At 37.9% G+C, this 20,409-nt stretch overlaps 1 protein-coding gene across 1 annotated transcript in view; it reads left to right on the top strand.

The window, feature by feature from the left end:
- The window catches only part of LOC120527454, a 203,968-nt gene extending 199,765 nt beyond the window's left edge, over positions 1-4,203 (top strand). Inside the window, exons 16-17 of the mRNA XM_039750877.1 lie at positions 1,542-1,589; positions 3,646-4,203. Coding sequence (XP_039606811.1) covers positions 1,542-1,589; positions 3,646-3,834 — 237 coding nt within the window. The 3' untranslated portion in view covers positions 3,835-4,203. The remainder of the gene's footprint in view (positions 1-1,541; positions 1,590-3,645) is intronic.
- The last annotated feature ends 16,206 nt before the right edge of the window (positions 4,204-20,409 follow it).

Below are 20,409 nucleotides of genomic sequence, written 5' to 3'. Positions count from 1 at the left end.
AAAACCAAGAACAATCCTTAACTGAAATGGTCAAAAGATTGTAAGACTTACAAAATGTACAAAGAGGGAAATGAAGATGAAGAAAACAGGCACAAAGAACTAATACCACAGCAAAGGGGCTGAGCAAAAAGATGCCTTTAAATAACCCTTAGGCAACTGTGGCACTAAAGGCTACAGAACAGAGGATATTAGCTTTTCCATAAGCGAAGAACACAAAGAGACGGGGAGGAAATTAAAAACAAAAAATAGAACATAATAAAACACAAAGGCATGGAAATAGAGGAAAATCACACAATTAGTGAGTTAGAAGCTCAAGTTCGATCTTGGTGGATGTTTCCAGTCCTGAGCTCACTGATAAAATATGCACATATTTCAAATAATAAAATTATAAAATGTAAAGAGTGATGTATTGCATTATTAATGAAGAATATTACATTTTTTAACTTATAACATAAATATAAATAAAATGATTTTGTTTGTAACACTCTCTCAAAACTTAGTTTATGCTAGTATGCTAGAAACAGCAAGCCAATATGTATCAGTGGATTGTTTCCCACAACTGTTTAATGTAGTATTCATAAATACTTTGGTTATTACTATTGGCCTTATTAAATGAATACTCCACCCAAAAATAAAATTTTTTGTATGCTAATTATTCCATGTAGTTAGAAAAAAACTATAATCTTATATTTTTAAAGCAGCAAAAAAAGTTCATGACATAATAGAACCCAATAGTGACAAGTGCTGTACAACAGAAAATGATGTGAAAAATGTCCATGGAAAAAAGTTAAAAAAATATTCTTGTTGCATGATCTACATACCAGTAATCTGACTGGATGTTCAAAACAGGCAAAACACAAACATTTTTTCCTAAATTATTATTAATAATAATACTTCCAGAAAAATCAGCATACCTCATATATCATAAACAAGATACACATTCCTTTCATACTGTGCTTTTTACCTGAAGATCTGCATCTCCATGTCTACTTGTCAAAAACCACAGCATAAGTGAAATTAGTTTTATCTGCTTAATATATACATTGATTAACTGTTAATATTTTAGCAAAAAATGCTTTTGTTATGATTTTATGACTAGATAACAGACATGTGGATTATACAACACGAGTAACGTGCAAATTGTTTTCTCCTTTCCAATGATCTTTTTTTAATCATTTGACATTACACAGAACTTGTCACCATTGGGTTCTATTATATCTTAAACATTATTCTCTCATTCTGCAGATTTTCCAATGCTGTATCTGTCTTAGTGTCCATATAAACACAGAGAATTCCAGTTTCTGTATTGCATCTTTTCTGAAGAAAGGGGCCTGAGTTGCTTTGAGAGTAAATTAAAAACATAATTTTTGGGTAGTGCTTTCCTTTATGTGTTGAATTATAATGTGTATAACAAGAAACTTTACATGTTTGATGTGTGTAGCCTTTCCTTACAGCAACAATAGTAACTGCCCTTTTCTCTTCATTTTACTTGGCAGATACTAAACTTTATCTGACTTTCTCCATTTGTTACTCTTTCACAGCTGTCACCAGAAGTTGTTGGTGTCGTAAGTAACCATAATATGAGCCTGGTAAGAAATTTACTAAAAGAATCTTTATCATTAAAATGCAATTTAAATTTCTTTATAGATAACAGAATTTTTCTTCAAAAACTACAGTTAAAAGATGAACAATATCAAAATTATTTTTAAAACAGTAAAAAGAACAATATGCTGATTATTCATCTCTGAATTCATATCAATGGGTTCTGAAAATCAATTAATAAATAGATGGACGCTATGTAGTGAATAATTGTTGTATGAAGTTATGTTGTTTCCTGTTTTTTACCTTGATCTGTAGAATAATATTTTCACATTGGCATGGCAGTTATTTGATACTGATCACTACATTGGAGCACCACAAGGAACAGTCCCGTCTCCTTGTCTCTTCACTCTACACACCTCAGACTATAAATATAACACCAAGTTAGGTCACCTGCAAAATTTCTCAGATGATTCTGCACTTATGGGGTGTATTGATAAAGGGGATGAGACAGAGGAGAGGAGTCAGGTGGAGAAGTTTGCTTGTTGGTGCAAAGAGAATTGTCTGCAACTTAACATTAGCAAAACCATGGTGCTGGCTCTTGACTTTCACTCTAACAAAGACCCTCTATTCAAGGAGTGGATAAACAAGTGGTCCACTCCTACAAGTACTCGAGGGTGCATATTAATGAGAGGTTGGACTGGTTTCAAAGTACTGAGGAACTATATAAGAAAGGGCAGAGCAGAATCTTTGTCTTTAGGATACTGCGTTCCTTTAATGTGGGAAGTGACCTCCATTACATCTTCTATAACTCTGTGATGGCCAATGCAGTTTTTATACTCTGGTGTGCTGGGCTGGTGACATCACTTTAAGAAAGACCCATTGAATCAAAACGATAATCAAAAGGTCAGGCTTAGGTATAGGATGCACTCTTGAACCCCTGGAGGTAGTAGCAAAGGAAAGCATTAAAAAATAAATGTCATTATTAATATTGTTGCACATCCTCTCTCTGACACACCAAATTGAGGACTTTCAGCCAACGAATTATTCAGCAGAAGTGTGTCAAGAAACGCTACTGGGGCTCCTTTATACCAACAGCAATATGTCTGCATAATGCCTCACAGTGATTGTCAGAGGCTTTTACTTTTTTTAAAAAAAAAATCTTTTTAGTCTTTCTGGTGTGTGTTCAAACCATAGTGTGCCTATATTTATTTGTTTATTAATCTTTTTATGTATTTATTTATAGAGCATTTGTAAAAAAAAAAAACAATTTCCCCCTGGAGACAAATAAAATTCTATCTATCAATATACATTATGTTACAAAAGGTAAATTAAAAGTCACTATTACAAGACAATAAAATTGAATAAATAAGAGTGAAAACTTTTTATAAGCCATAGAGCTGCAGTTTCACTGTGCTGCATTATTCTGCTTATGAAGTCCAATACACTGATTTATCCACTACTTGTTCAAATATTCCGTAGTACTCAATATAAAATTTACCATTTATAGCAACTTATAATGAATTATATGACATACATGCTTAAGAAATAAAAATAAATCCATCCATTCATGTGTTAAATCTCTTATCCAGTTCAGTTTCACAGGAAACTGGTACCTAATCAACTAACACTGATGGCAAAAAATAAAGACAAGATTCAATTCTATTGTAGGACACACTGACACAAAAATCCACCTCTGTTCATAAAAGGATATTTAATTGTTAGTGCATAATAACAAAAAAAAGGACCTGTGTGGCGGTTGAAATTAGGACTTAGGAATTGTAAGGCAGGAATACTAACCACCTTGCCATTTTTTTTTGCCACAAAGAAAGAGTAGCACTTTATGCATTGCCAGTTTTGGTCACATGATAGTTTTGAATGCTATAATATTTCAAGATGAAAAATAACCAGGATAGGTTAAAGTCATATTATTGTTATAGATAGATAGATAGATAGATTATAGTCTGAACACACACCAGAATGACTAAAAAGGAAGAAAATTAAAAAGGAACAAACACTTATGACTTTGCAGTTATAGTGATTACATATGAATTTTATTTAAATTAACATAATACATGGACAATATATTTTTTTTTAATTTCACAGATCAGTGAAGGTACAGAGTGCATTTTCATTCCTCACAAGCTCTTTCTAAAGGATGCTCCTCGCACATCTATGCAGTCCGCCATGGAGACGGTGAGCTCCTATCCTACAGAGGAAATGATTAGACAGAATCACAGCAGATTGCAGGCCTGGAGTGCGTACAAGTCCAAGCTAAGCATGAAAAAGACGTAGAATGGTAAAAATATGACTGTCAGTGGAGATAAAGGTTAAAAGAAGGCAACTGGCTCTGTGTGTGTTTGTCATACCTCAACATATTAATGGTTAGCTTTTTGAGTCAAACTAAATTAAAATAAACACTTTGGCTGTAATTGTACTCAATTTGTCTTTTGTTTTCTTTCATATTTTTGGAATGTCAAAAGTCATCTAGTCAGTCAAAGAGTCTCATCACTTTCCAGCAATGCTCCTTCTAAACTGTGTCTTTGCATGCTCACACATAGATGAAAATGAAGAGCAGATGGCGTAAGTTAGCACACATAAAAACAGGAAAGGTTTGACACAATATCCTGTTTGGGGAATTTTTTCTTGTAGTTTAATTCCTTATGGAATGTGTAGTTAGATAAATAGACCCAAAAATCTACTAATACCGTCAGTTGCACTTTATAATTAAAATAATAGCTATTAATTCATCATTTTAATAAAATTTACATTCATTGTATATAAATAGGCTTTTGTGCTAAATAAAACTTAACATAGGAGACACAGATGCTGCAAAATAAAATTAAATGATCAACACAGCAATAGGACCACAACTCCACGTTTTAAAAATATTGAGAAAGGCTGATCTAATTTAAAGTATAAGCATCTCTGAAATTGACTTACATTAAAACCTGTGTTAAACCAGCAAAAATATATTCTACTCTGTTGCTCAGCACCACCTACGTCTTGCTAGATTACACTGCTCATATTCATTCCTTGAATGCTAAAAATTTCCGTATAGTTGGTCTCTCACTATGATGTCATGACGTCGTTCATTGATTGGACAGTGATATTGCATTCTTTGCATACTTTGGCAAGGATATAGTAAACAGGAATTATGGATGAATTTTTAAAGATAATCATTATACTTTGATTTATTTGAATCATGTGATTATATTAGACTAGTCAGTTTATTTCCAGGGTCTTAATTTAATTTATAAAGCCCCCTGCTTGCTTCGCTTGCCAAACCCCCAGCCTGCACTACGAGCCAGCCACTTCACGTCTCTGCCACTTGCATATGTAGATTTCACTTTTACCAAACACCAAATCTTTTAATTGTCGCGGATACACCTCTTCATTGGGAAGAAACACTACTTTTCCCTGATGGAAACACAAATTAGACGATCTACAAGTCTCCGACTTAAAGTTTAAATCTGAACGATATATTCAATCTCTTTTCGCTGTTCCGTTATTTCACCGAGTAATAATTTCCATTTGTTAGTGCTATTGCAATCTTTACTATCATTTTTTTGAGACTTCTGAATTTTAGTACTTTCATTATCTCTACCCTGCTCTGCATGTGTATCACACCAACATTTTTTAACCTCTTTACGATGTTCTACTTTGTCATCTAATCTTTGTCTTTTTTTCCAGCCCTGGGTGTGGTTAAATCTCTTGGCACAAAGTCTCGTCTCGTGGGACATGAAAGTATCTCTCTGAAAAAGTCAGGTCTCGTCCCAGGCTAAAAAGTCTCATCTTATCCCAGGATTTTTTTATATAATAGAGAGATATGTATAATTAAAGGGGCTACATAAGATTATGACTGTGTTGTAGTCATGACCGCAAATTACCTGTTAGACTGTTATTGGTTTAGATAAACAGTTACCTGTAAACAAAATTAGTTTATACAGCTGTTCAATGGCTATTTTTTTACAAATGTTACACAGATCCAATCTTTAAGAGAAATGTGAAGTGTAAAAAACAAAAATTTGACCAATACGCCATAATGTCATGGACTAGGAATCCCAAAGCATGTAAATCCCAAAAAAATACATCCATAAATCCAGCAAACAAAAAGAAGAAGAAGGACGCGATATATCACAACTTCTGAAACCATGATCATGGAAACAGGATGTTACTACATGGCAGTGGTTCACATTTATATCAAAAGCACAGAAAAAGTCACAAATAATCTTACCACTTCCAGACAAGATCAACAGAAAGAAAACACAATAAAGCAAACCTCTGTGTTCACACTTACCAAACTTTTTCCCTTAAGCTTCCTTTCTCAAATATGTATTAAGCAATTGTTTTATTTATATTTGTTCAAATGTTGGTAAACTCATTAAATACTCAGATGGCTGCATCAGTGAGGAAACATTTTTCAGGCAGGAAAGTATGGAACAGATCAGAGACAGGAACTAGTAAAGTCCTAGGGGAGAAACAAAGGTATAGTGTTATGACCATAGACATAGAATTACTAGACGCCGCATGACCAGCAGCATCGTAAGTCAATGTTGCCGCCATATTGCAAGTGGCACTGCTATGGAGTAAAGTAATGGATAAAGATGCCTCATGCATGTGCTGCTTGGGATTGTGCAAACCGCTGTACACTCCAAACCAGATCCCGGGGGATTACATTTCTAAGGTAAGGCTGAACAATTGTTTTGGTTATATTGGCCAATAGAAAATCCCGTTTTATAATCTTAACTTTAGCTACGCCAGGCTAAGCTAGCAAAGCTATGCATATATGTACTCAAGTGAGCCTCCAAACAATGTTTTGGCTGAACGTATTTAGTCACTAACTATGTAGACTGTTGTTAGCTGAAAGTTAGCTGAACGTTTCCCAAAGAAATCCACCTCAGGAAGCAGTGGGAGGTAGCCCTTAGACAGGATTTTGAGAAAGCTGTCCTGTGATGTGTGCCGTGCTGGTTTGGTAACAGATGCTGTACTGGCATCATATGATCAAAGCTACCACTTGCTCACATTAAAAAACAAAGGAGGTTTGATGATTCCTTCTGAGGGTACAGTCAAGGTGGTCAAAGTAGCTGAATGTGTTATCCGACAGTCGACATTAGGGCAAGATGTCAGTGTATCTTTGTTTAATCAGTTTGTTCGGGCTGAGATTGGTTCAGATGATGTGTTTTTCCTCAAGGAGCACATTGAGGAAACAGTTTGAAATTGACAACCATCATTTTATGCTCATGTCTTTAGTTGTGTCTGACTTCCACAAAATAAGGCTGCACCATATTGCCAGACTGAATACTCTCAAATTACAGTGGCATGGAAGGTCTTCGAATTCCAGCAGTGCCTCATGGACATTGTAGTTTTTATGGACAGCCCTGCTGGATACTGTGAGGGCCACCAGGAGCTGCTCTAGGGAGGCTTGGGGAGCCTTATTTGCCCTATAACCCGGAAGTTCGTCAGAGGAAGAGCGACGGGCTTCTGGAGTGAAGAAAAGAGCTTTACCTGACCCGGAAGTGATACAGAATCACATGGACTGGGGATTAGGAACACTTCCGGGTCAGGGAATATAAAAGGACTGTGGGAGCTCTCAGACGGCGAGCTGAGCTGGGTGGTAGGAGGGCTACGCGTCTGGGAGTCAGAGGATTGGTTTATTGTGTTTGATTTTTGAGTAGTGTAGAGTGGATGGTGCTTGGTGCACTTAATTATTATAATAAAAATAATTATTGTAGCACTTTTACCTGGTGTTTGGTGTGGTACCTGAGGGTTCAAGGGAGCGATAACGCCCCCTACTGCTACAATATATATATATATATATATATATATATATATATATATATATATATATATATATATATATATACTGTATATATATATAGTGATAAAAAGCAGAGAACAGACAGAAAAATGTTTGCGGATGGCTACCCCGCATACTCAAAAATTGCGAAAAATCAAGAAAACACGGTTTACAGAGCGAGTTCAAAATGGAACTAACAGGGAAATTACTGGGATTAAATATGGAGGAAAAAGGAAGGGGTGGAGTCAAAATGGCCAGAACATGAACTGATCTGGCATTAGAGTGGATTTTGGGAATGTAAAATTACGTCATCATTGGGTGGAACAGTGGTTATGTCATCAAGAGGCCAGCTCTTTGGGTGAACTGCAGAGGAGCAAGAGGAGAAAGATTAAGTGAGAGTGCACATCTCCGGTCTGACTGACAAATATCAATATTTGAACCTGCAAACTGTACCCCATGCACATGTGTGAAAATGTATATATATAACATTTGAATATTACAAAAATTGTGATGAGCACAGGCCATTCAGCCCAACAAATCTGATAATCCTATTCTCTGAGATTCTCCAAAATAACAAGTTGAGATCCTATGGTTCCAAAAGTTCTACTCTTTACTTAGTAAATTATTCCATTGTCTGTGGTTCATTGGGTGAATAAAATGTTTTGAATTTTATGAAGTGAATCTGTGTGAAATTTGCCCTTATGAAGTTTTCAGCTGTGTCCTCATTATTCTTGGTCAAGATTTTTTTTTTAAAGTAACAGATGTGACCCTTTCAAAATTTTAAATGATTCAGTCATGTCACTTCTTAAGCTCCATTTGTTTAAACTAAAAACATTTCCTTATAGCTTACTAGAAGCAACATTGGGTGTTGCAAGGGTAAGTAATTTTAAGCTTTAGTTCATTTGTCTGCTAGTCTGGCTTCAGTCTGTTCTGAAGTTTCAGAATTACCCCCACGACCATAATTTTGGATCAGAATATAGTCTATAGTCTTCCCATGATCAAATGAGGGAGGTATGCAAATTTTGTTGAAATTGGTTCAGCGGTGTGGATTGTGAACTGGACATTTTATATTATATATCATATTGTAAAATAGAAGACAAGAGAGGAATGAAAAGATTTGGCGTTCCACCCTGAAATTAAACTTGGCAAAAACTGCAATAAACACAAAGAGTAGTCTTTCAAGACTGTGTCCAACATGGGACCATCAGAGAGATGGATCTGCTGGGCTTTTGTAAGGAGGAGGGAGGAACAGCAGTGTCTTTGGAGGTTGCTGGAACTGATATCAGAGGAGGAAATGGAGTCTGTGGAGGAACTCAATGAGGGTTAGAGCAGTTTCCCTTCTGGGGAAGGAGAAAGAGCATTAGAGCATCCAGCTAACCCCTGTCTCAGCATATAACATTCAGTTAAGCCCTTTGACTGCTTCCCATGTGCATGTGTGTGACAATATATACACACATGCACAGATTTAGAGTTTTACAGTATATATAAGATACTTCTCTCTTAGTTCTAGAATCAGCCTAGTAATTCTCCTTTGGACCTTCTCTAATACTGCAATATTTTTTTTAATATAGAAACCAAAATTGTGCAGACTGAAGAGACTTGATTTGTGACTTATATAACTTAAACATCACTTCCCTTGAGTAGTATTCTGAGGGATGCTACTTTTAATATCGTCTAATTCTGAAAATGTTCCTGTCATCATTATCGTTTGCTTTCTGCTTTTGAGTCAATTTTTTACCCACCTACAGACCACATCCTGAATTCCCACTTCTTTTAGTTTGATCATTAATCTCTTATGTGGCAGCTTATCAAAAGCTTTTTGAAAATCAGTATCTATACTAATAAAAGGCAAAGCCCTCACTGACTCACTCACTGACTCACTCAATGACTGACTCACTCATCACTAATTCTCTAACTTCCCGTGTAGGTAGGCTCATTCCTTACAGCTTACTTACAAAAGTTGGGTAGGTTTCATTTCAAAATTCTACGCATAATGACCATAACTGAAACGTATTTTCGTCCATATACTGTAATAGAATGCAACTCGATAGCCGTGGGAGGTGGAGTTTCGTATTAAAATATTTAACCAATCACATTTCAGCCGTCATTTGTTGCCAGGCAGAGAGGCTTTCACAATCTGTTGTGGAGGCACTCTAACACAGAATAAATGTCGATTAACCTGTTGCTTCAACCAATCAGATTTTGAGTTGGTGTCAGTAGGGCCCTCTAGCAGGCGTACGGCAACGTCACCGTATTCAGACCCATTGATTAGATAGAAGCCGATATGAGGAACTCTACGAGGCCATTGAACGCACCGCACAGCGAAAGATCGTCACGTACACTGCGGCCAACTCCATGGCAGGGTTCTGGACAATATTATTTGCCAGACACAGACCAGATTTCAAGACCATGAAAACCTGATGTTTGTCACGCTCCTCAAGCCCCAGAAGTTTCGGGAATACAAGAAAAATTTCGTGCATGAAGCCTTCTCCACTTTAACTTTTTGATCTGTCTTGGCTAAAAACAGAACTGACTGTAATGTATGCCATGGATGATTTTGCAGGAGAATCTCCCACTGATCTCCTTGACTTCCTTCATCAGAAAAATCTGAATGAGAGCATGGGGCAGCTGTTCACATTGGTATATTTGGCGGTGAGCATTCCTGTGTACACTGCTTCTGTTGAGCGGACATTTTCATCCCTAAAGCGAAATCAAACTTATGCCAGAAACACCATAGGGCGGGGTTCGCCTTTCAGCATTAGCTTCGATGGCGATAGAAAGTGAGGTTTTGATGGAACTGAAGCGCACAGATAATCCGTAAGACAGAGTAATTGAACTGTTTTTGAGGAAAGAGAGGAGGATGGATTTTGTTTACAAATAATCAGAATTTTTGGTGAATAAAATGTTGCGATCTTCCTAAATAATATTGCAAGTTTATGAGTTATTATTGATGTTTTTTATGTGTGTTGCACCTTTATGATAGAGTAAGATTTTGCTGCCCCCTCATAGAATTCCAACATATTAGTGAAAGTCTGTCTCTCTTGTCTGAATCCATTCTGACTGTTTGCTATTTCCCCTGTTCTTGACATGCACTACTCAGTGGTTCCTTAATAATTGCTTCCATTAATTTACCCATGATGTAAATTAAGCTCTAGTTACTTGGATCAGCCTGATTACACTTTTTGTGCAGTGGTATAATATTTCCTCATTTCCGTTTGTTAGGAATTTCTCCAGCGTGCACAGATTTTCAAAAATTATGCATCAAGTGTTTATTTATGCACTGATACAGCATGTTTATATATGTACCATATACTGTATACTTGTGCTTAAGTTCTACCGCGGATAAGTTGAGGCTTGATTTTACCGTATAATTTCCAGAATTTTATAATGTCGGTCGTATAAGTCAAATGCGGAAAAATGATGCTATTGGTCCAAGAGATTATGATATGCTAACGCCCACTTGAGAGAGTGACTACGAAGCACACTGCCTTTTTTAGGTAAGATTCATTGAAATTATGTATGCAAACACACTGTTTATATACAGTAAACCCTAAATATTATTTTAAAGATATTGAGTGTCTCCGATATCACATATGTTACGTACAATGCAAGAAAAATTGTATACAGTAAATGTGTGTACAGTGACACTAAACGTATGTACATGTACAAAGTACTGTAAGTAGAAAATTAATTATGGTTACTCACCAACAATGACACGATGACTTGTCTGATAACGAGGAGTTTAATTTTACTGCAAAACAAAGGAGAGCGTTACAGCTCTTCTAAAGGAGCCTCTTCAGGCGACTGTGTAGCACCGCCGTTGTTCTTCTTCCGGCAGTCTTTCATCCAAATCCCTAAAGCAGATTCCATCCAGACTACTGCCCTATTACATCCACTTACAACTCGTTTTGCACCATGTTTAAAAGGACACTGCGGCCGTAGATCTTATATTCCTTTCCTACTTTTAAAAAAAAAGAATTGGAGCCTCATTGATGCCGTAATAGCTTCCTACAGCGGTGTATCTTTTCCCTTCTTTCAACATATCCAAAAATTTTACCTTTTCAGTAATCGTTAACATCTTCCGTTGGCGCTTGGGCACAGACCCTGAAGCAGTAGCAGGAGCAGATTGTTTTGGAGCCATAATGAAGGGCTTGACTATGCACAAAGATGGTCGCTGAGCCATTCAGCACACAGGAAATTAACTGCGTGCTCTGATTGGTTAGCTTCTCAGCCATCTGCCAATAGCGTCCCTTGTATGAAATCAACTGGGCAAACCAACTGAGGAAACATGTACTGGAAGTAAAACGACCCATTGTCCGCAGAACCCGCGAAGCAGCGAAAAATCTGCGTTATATATTTAGATATGCTTACATATAAAATCCGCGATAGAGTGAAGCCGCGAATAAATAAAAAAAAATTAAGTGTTGTAGTTTTGAACGGGTGTATATGTTGGGGTCTGATTTTATGATTGATTTTTTGGGCTTCGAGACCCGAATTATTTGCAAGTATATATGGTACTCAATACCTTCATTAAGCAGTCTATCATAAATGTTACCTGGTCCTAGTGATTTGTTAGTTTTCAGCCTTTTAACCTAAGCAGTACTTCTACTTGTACAACTTCCAAATACAGTAATTAAGTATCCCCTGTAACAAAGAACACAAACAAACATAAAGGTTTGGGGCACCCACAAGCAAACCCTGTATAAATGAAAAAATAACGTGAATTACAAAAGCATTGAAAAGAGGAAACAAAAGTCTTTACATATGCGAGTCTCAAAGTGACTGTCCAAGATGGTGACACCTCTGATTAAGTACAGGCCAGTCAAAAAGAGGCGGGTCCAGAGGGACGGATTCTGGAAGTGACATTATAGATGGTCGGGTTGTCATTTATCCAGTCTGTAGAGAAAGGAAGAGAAGAGGCATTAGTAAACAGTGCCATCTTGTGGACTGGTGACAATTCACCACTAGAGCCTTTAAGATGTCCCCAACGTGCGCATGTGTGACACTCCTTACTAGTTCCCATTACTTTTGGGAGGTTATCGACTCCTTCAAATGTGTAAACTTCAGGAAAAATGTAAATTCATAGCATTTGTTATTTCACTCTCTGTACATTGTAGCTTACCCTTATTGTTCCTAAAACACTTCACATCCTCCTTGTCTGTCCTTTTACTACTAGAATATTGACATAGCCTCCTTGGGACATTGTTTTCCTTTCTGTAATTGTCTTTATGAATGCTTTTTAAGCTTCCCTAATATCCTTTGAAACATTGCTTTCATACATCCTATAAGTTACCACAGAAGTTATTACATGTCTTATAAGTCTATTCTTCCCTTATAATTTCTCTTTTAGCTCCTTATTTATCTTTTACAAAGTTCTCTTTATTTTCTTACCCATTCAAAAATGCCCGGGTGATCTGGGGTATGAGAGACAGAAGAATGGATAACATTGTTGGTAGTTGGCCATTAGAATGACTGTTGGTACCTTCATAGTCACTTCACTGTCTCCTTCTTTGGCAGGGCAGCAATGGCATTCCTATGTATTATGGCTCTACATGCTCCCTGGTGCTGGCTCTGCCTTTCATTTTTAATCTGAGCTCTTTGACATATGGATGAGAAACAGGCATAAGCAGAATGTATGAAACTCTAGACAGTAACTGGTTCCGATTTTAAATGCTTGCTCCTGAAGCTTTGAGGCTGAAGTACTCACCACTTTTCCTACATATCATCATATACAGTGTGTACTATATGTGTCTTAAATATTGTTTATATCAACACATTTAAACACTGCCTATTACATGTTAAAAATCATACAGTTCAAAATGAGACCTGTAGCCTTGGATGTGCTCCAAATATATAAGACATACAACATACATTTTTTTAGTGTTGACAATTGTACCAGCAAGAAAAATCAGCAAACCGTCATTTAGAGATGTGACAATTTCAAAGTTAAATTAAGCTGACCTTTCAGATCTAATGACATGGTTGTCACTTTCTTCTGCATTGTGCAAGGACAACCTTAACCATTAAATAGCTGCTAATTCAAAACTTAGCAGGGTGTTTCTCCTACCAACAGGGGCATGATTTCTAGATGATGCTAACAATCTGCAAGTCTCAGATAATTGCTGCCAAATGCCACTGTAGAGTTGGCCTCCTAGGCTTCTTAACAGAGAATTTGTAATTTGTCATGGCAGGTAGTTGGATGTGAAGTTTATAACTGATTTTTATTTATTAGAGTTCATGTTGTTTTAGTCACGATTGAAAAATGGCTTTGAAATAATGAGCTTTTCGAAATTTCTTGAACAAAAGCTTTAATCAGTGAAGGCAGTGTTAGTCATTGAAAACAACACCTATAGTAATACTGCACTAAGTACCTCTTAACTGAAAGTGTTCTTTACGTAAATGAATTGTAGAAATTATTAAAAGTGTATCAGATCACCAAGGGGCATCAGGGTGTGCATTTAAAACAATCAGAGCATATTGCCTCCATTCTGACAGCATGTTTATTCTAAGCCTTCCTTCCTGTGAGTTAAAAAGAAGCTTTGAGTGGCTTCTGTCATGGAAACAATAAAATCATCAGGCAGTGTTATAAATTAAAGATGACTGACAAGATGGTAGTCAGCCATATTCATTCCTGTCTACTCATAGCCAGTTTCATGTCAAGCTGAAACATCTCCAAGACAGTCCTGGATGGGATACCAGTCCTCATCAGTGCACAATCATACTCATTTACACCATGTCAGACTAAGATCATCCATATATTCCCAGCAGCATGTCTTTACATTAAGCAAACTCATGTTTAGTTCATATTGAAGGCATCACAAATTCTATAATTATTTTGATTTTTAACCTTCAAGAGCTCACCCGTTTATCTTCTAAACCCATTTTATCCTGAGCAGGTTCACGGGGAAGCTGGAGCCTATCCCAGTAAGCATAGGGAGCAAAGCAAGAACAATCCCAGTTCATCAGAGGGTAGACAGAGAAACACACACACATGATTAGTCCATGTATCCCTGCATGCCCATACAGACATGCAAACTCCACGCAGGGAGAACCCAGAATTTCGTGAATTTGGGTCTACTCCTGCAACACCCAGTCCAAAACGTGTTAGGATTAATATTTTTAATAATGACATTTTATATCCTGGCCTCATTTCATATGATTTTTACATTTCACATTGGATATGTGTCTGTTCATGTGAGACAAACTGCTACTACTGGGCCACACTGCTGACCCGACGAAGTCCTGTCAATAAAGTTGTTTTTTTGTTGTCACTTCAAGGTGAGAAACTGATATTCATCTTTGCCTCATTTTTGAGAAATTCAATAAACTGAAAGCAATTTCAGATTTAATCCATAATGCTATTTATAAAGAACATTTGATCACCAGGCCACTGTGACTGAAAGGCTTCTGAAATTGTAACCTCATATGTTTCAGGATAAAGAGTTAATCCTTGTGTGATATTCAAATGCATAATGGAGCTCTTTTTTAACATATGTGTCATAAACAATAATATCTGTATTAGAGAGTATCATGAAGCAAATATAGTAGGTGGTGATGTTGCAAACCACATTTCTGCTGATGAGAGCCATCTGGAAGGATTGAATAAAAGATGTAAGGCTTGTGTTTTAGCAGCAAATCTCTACAGACTGCATTCTTCATATTAGCAGCTGGTAGATAAACACAGAAAAACCAAACAGATTCAGCACCCTGACATGCTGGGCACACTTAAATAAATCCTTGTCTTCTTCATTCGGTTCTTTACATGTGTGTGGACAGCAGGGACATGCACAGCGGGTTGACTACGGTGACCCAAGCTCCTGCACCTTTACTCGAGTTGTCCCAGCTGCCCTTTTCTCCTGGTAGGAGATAACACAGCAAAAATGCACACAGTGGCCCCCTGTGGCCAGACTATGGGCAGAGTGGGTAGGGCAAGCCCAATAAAATATAACACTGAGTTAATATGGGGGATGCTACAAGGACCCCCTTAACAAAGTTCCCCTAATGTCCTTCAACATCTGCAATAAGATGCTGCAGATGTTCTACCAGACGTTTGTGGCGAGTGCCCTCTTCTACGCAGTGGTGTGCTGGGGAGGCAGCATAAAGATGAAAGACGCCTCACGCCTGGACAAACTTGTTAGGAAGGCAGGCTCTGTTGTAGGAGTTGGACAGTTTAACATCTGTGGCAGAGCGACGGGCATTAAGCAAACTCCTGTCAATCATGAAGAATCCACTGCATCCACTGAACAGTATCATCTCCAGGCAGAGGAGTAGCTTCAGTGACAGACTTTTGTCACTGTCCTGCTCCACTGACAGACTGAGGAGATCGTTTCTCCACCACACTATGCGACTCTTCAATTCCATCCGGGGGAGTAAATGCTAACATTACTCAAAGTTATTGTCTGCTTTTACATGCATTTTTATTACTGTTTAATTTAATATTGTTTTTGTATCAGTATACTGCTGCTGGATTATGTGAATTTCCCCTTGGGATTAATAAAGTATCTATCTATCTATCTATCTATCTATCTATCTATCTATCTATCTATCTATCTATCTATCTATCTATCTATCTATCGGCCCAAAATGGATTAATTGCTGGCATTAATAGATCCCTCATTGGCCTAATGATAGTTTAGTAATGCTGGGCCAATGTACTCACTACACCTAAAAAGTACATATCATTTTAAAAGAATTGCTTTTCAAATTTGATTTGGGACATGCTGTGTGATAAAATATAATAATGCATTTGCAAAAAATATTGAAAATAAATTAGAATATAGAGAATATATAAGACACTCCCACCCAATTTCATTGCAAAGTTTGTGAATGTGCCCCTTGAACTGCGGAGCCAGTGTGGACTCTGTGGGAAAACCCAATTAAATACCACTCTGCCCTAATGTGGGGGGCTACAACAAGGGGCCACAGCAAACATGCACCAAGTGACTAATACACTGGTCCACTGAGGGGGCTACTACAAGGGGCCACAGCAAATATACACACAGTGGTCTCCTGTGGGCAGATCAAGGGCAGTGTGAGTTTGGGAAATCCCAATTGAATACAACACAGGCCCAATGTGGGGGCTGCTACAAGGGATCCCTAAGCAAAATACCCCTATCGGCCAGAATATGGCTTAATCACAGGCCGTACAAGTTCATTAAGTCCTGCATTGGCCCAGTGATGGTTTGGTAATGCCGGGCAATGTTATCACTACTTCATAGCTTATCTCTTTTTAATGTTGTTGCAGAATTAGTAGCGTAGTGAATTAATATTTTCAGTGGGTTTTAGATTTTGATTGTAGAAGTATAAATAACAATGTGAATGACTTCAAAAAAGGATTGTTTTTATATTGGCTAAAATTGCACAATTTTTGTATATTATTGGTAATGGAGGTGGCAGAGTTAAAGATGTCAAGATTTGCACTGGGTGTGACGAGGATGGACAGAATTAGAAATTAGTACATTACAGGGTCTGCTCAAGTTGGACGGTTGGGAGAGAAAGTCAGAGAGGCGAGATTGTGTTGTTTTGGACGTGCAGAGGAGAGATGCTGAGTATATTGGGAGAAGGATGCTAAGGATAGAGCTGCCAGGGAAGAGAAAAAGAGGAAAGCCTAAGCGAAGGTTTATGGATGTGGTGAGAGGGGACAAGCAGGTGATGGGTGTAACAGAACAAGATGTAGAGGACAGAAAGATATGGAAGAAGATGATCCGCTGTGGCAACCACAAGCCAAAAGAGGAACAAGATTGGGAATGTTTTTACATTCACGTTTGTAAAATTGGAGTAAATGCTGAACAGTGCCAATACATGCAAAGGAATTTTGTGTTTTGTAGGAATAAGTAGTTTAAAGTTGCATTGCTATTGTTTTTTGTTCCTTGTCTTATTAATTAATAAATTGTAAATCTTCATATTTACACTTAATTTAATTGATAAGAAACAACTAAACATAAAAAAAGTTTCAAGGAAAGGACTGGTAAGAAGTGGTGCCGTGGTAGTGCTGCTCCATCACAGTAAGGAGACTGGGGCTCACATTCTGAGCCCTCCTGAGTGGAGTTTGCATGTGTACGCTATATCCATGTTGGTTTCGTCCAGGTGCTCTGGTTTTCTCCCACAGTCCAAAAGAATGCAGGTTAGGTGGACGGGTGGTGCTAAACTGGCGTTATGCTGTGTGTTTGTGTGTTCATTATTATTTTATTATTTTAACATGACTTTCTCATAGCTTCATTTTAGCTTAATCCTGATACTCTGTATATGCATTTAATTATCATTATCATTCATGGTGGCTCTGAAATTCGTACTAACCCCTACTTTCTCTGCTGTTCTTTTTCCGGTTTTCTGTGGTGGCTCTCTGCGCAACCACCACCTGATCAAGGCACCTTGCAGTCCCCATTTTGATGGATTGAAGGCCAGAGGTCCACATGACCATCATCATCAAGTTCTTCCATGTGAACCCTGAATACCATGAGGACTGATTGAGGTCATTTATGTTAGGTAGAATGCCTAGAGGGGGCTGGGGGGGTCTTGTTGCCTCGGAACCCGTGCAGATTTAATTTTTTTTCTCAAGTCGTCTGGAGTTTTTTTTTTTTGTTTTTTCTATCCTCCCTGGCCATCAGATCTTACTTTTATTCTATGTTAATTAGTATAATAATTTTATTAGCTATTTATTTCTGTACTTTGTCTTTTTTCTTTTTCTTCATCCTGCTATATAAATAAATGTTGTTGTTGTTGTTCACCTTGGCAAAGGCTGGTACCCTGACCAGGGGTTGTTCCTACTTACACCCACTGCTTGTTGGGATAGGCTCCCAATCCATGGATAAAAAAAAAAACACTTTCTCTATATAAGGGGAGGCTGGGGTTTGGAGTTTCTGTGCTTCCCAGCAAACAAACTGACATTTGACCAGTGTAGGCCCAGTGTGAGTAAACATATTGGCCTTATGTGGGCAGCCAATAATGGCCCAATTGGGATTTGCACATCAGGGCAACATTGGCCCAGTGTGGGCCAACAGACAGGGACCCCAAATCTGGTCATGGACTTGAAAAAAGTCCATACCTTACTAATCCATCTATCTATTTTCAATACCCCCTTATCGAGGATAGGATTGCAGGGCATGAGGAGCCTATCCCAGCAAGCAATGGGTGTAGGATGGGGCACCAGCCCATCACAGGGTGAACACACACACAGCATAAGGCTTATTTAAGACCATCAGTCCACCAAACCTGCACACCTTTGGACTATAGGAGGAAACCAACATGGACACAGGGAAAAACATGCAAACTCCACACAGGGAGGACTTGGGATGTGAAACTCTGACACCCTTTATCGGTCCGTTCCTTGAAACTTTTTTTAGTGTTACTTGTTGTAATAAGTGCATAAGCTTAATATGTCACTGTATTCTGTGCAAATATATTTTATTAATCTGTTTTTTTATCAGTTAAGTTATGTGTAATTATGAAGATTTACAATTTTTCACATAATACTAATGTGGCTTGAAACTATTTGTTCTTATAAAATACAAACAATTAAATTATGTGTAAATATGAAGATCTACAATTTTTTTAATTAATAAGAAAAGGAAAACACAACACTAATGTGGCTTTAAACAATTTATTCTTACAAAACACAAAATGCCTTTGTATTTATTGGGACTATTCTGGACTTTGTTTTTTTTGGTTTTTTTGAGGTGTTACAACCCATCCATCCATTATCCAACCTGCTATATCCTAACTGCAGGAGCCAATCCCAGCCAACACAGGGCGCAAGACAAGAAACAAACCCCGAGCAGGGCATGCACACCCACACACCAAGGACAATTTATGATCGCAAACCCACGCAGACACGGGGAAAACATACAAACTCCACACCGGGATGACAACCCGGGTCTCCTAACTGCGAGGCAGCAGCATTACCACTGTGCCACCGTGCTGCCCAGTGTTGCAACCCTGAACATGAAAACATTACCAATAATATATAAAATATGTACAGGTTTACCCAATGTATGAAATAATATATTTCAAAACAGTCAAATTTTTATTTGAATTTCTTCATGTACTATTTCAAGCCCATGAAATGTAACAATAAAGAGTGCGAAACAATAAGGTAGTAATGACACACAGGCCAGCGTTACCAAACCAGCACTGGGTCATTGAGGGACTTACTAAACTTGTACTGCCATCGATTAACCCATTTTGGGCCACTTAGGGAACCTTGCCAAGGGGTCTATTGTTGCAGCCCTTATATTGGGCCAGAGGAGAATTTAATTGGGTTCACAAAGCCCACAGTGCCAATGGTCTGCCCACAGGGGACCACTGTGTGCATATTTGCTGGGAAGTCCTGGCTGGATTCCTGGGTGAGGGTTTCTACAAATCTGTAATCTTCTGCTTGTGTCAGTAGACCAGGATATCAGTATTACCAAAGATGAAGACATTGCAATTTAGCAAAACATGGGATGCAAAAGCAAGATTTTACTACAAACCCCAACAACTGGCAATCACCTACTTTTATTATTTTTGTTTTGTTTTTGATACTGAGCGTATAATATACTGCGGTGGGCTGGCGCCCTGCCCAGGGTTTATTTCCTGCCTTGCACCCTGTGTTGGCTGGGATTGGCTCCAGCAGACCCCCGTGACCCTGTAGTTAGGATATAGCGGGTTGGATAATGGATGGATGAAGTATAATATACTTTCTCCCCTTTTGAGTCACCACCCACCCAGAGGTCTCTGCACGTTACTGGTGTGCAGTGCCATGAAAACAAGAGCTGTACAGTAAAGTTGTACCATTTAACTTCATTCTTCCATTAATTTTCTGATTCCTCAGTTTTTTTTAAAAAAAACCTTCCCATCACAAATGGGCAACAGTTGGTAAACATGAGAGAACAAAGAATCATAATGGAGCAAAGCGAAATGTTACCTAGTAAAGCGTAAGAGGAATCTGGAGCTCAAGAAGTCCTGGAGGAGAACTTGAGAGTCTGGTAAAATTCACAAAATATGAAGCAGAGTCAAACTAAAGTTAGAAAATGGGATTTATTAGAAAATGGAATGAACCCTGACAAAATTGATAAAGTCATTTGTCAAAGTAG

Source organism: Polypterus senegalus, chromosome 4, assembly GCF_016835505.1.
Source record: "Polypterus senegalus isolate Bchr_013 chromosome 4, ASM1683550v1, whole genome shotgun sequence".
Classification (NCBI taxonomy): domain Eukaryota; kingdom Metazoa; phylum Chordata; class Cladistia; order Polypteriformes; family Polypteridae; genus Polypterus; species Polypterus senegalus.
This window is presented reverse-complemented; position numbering and strand designations above follow the sequence as displayed.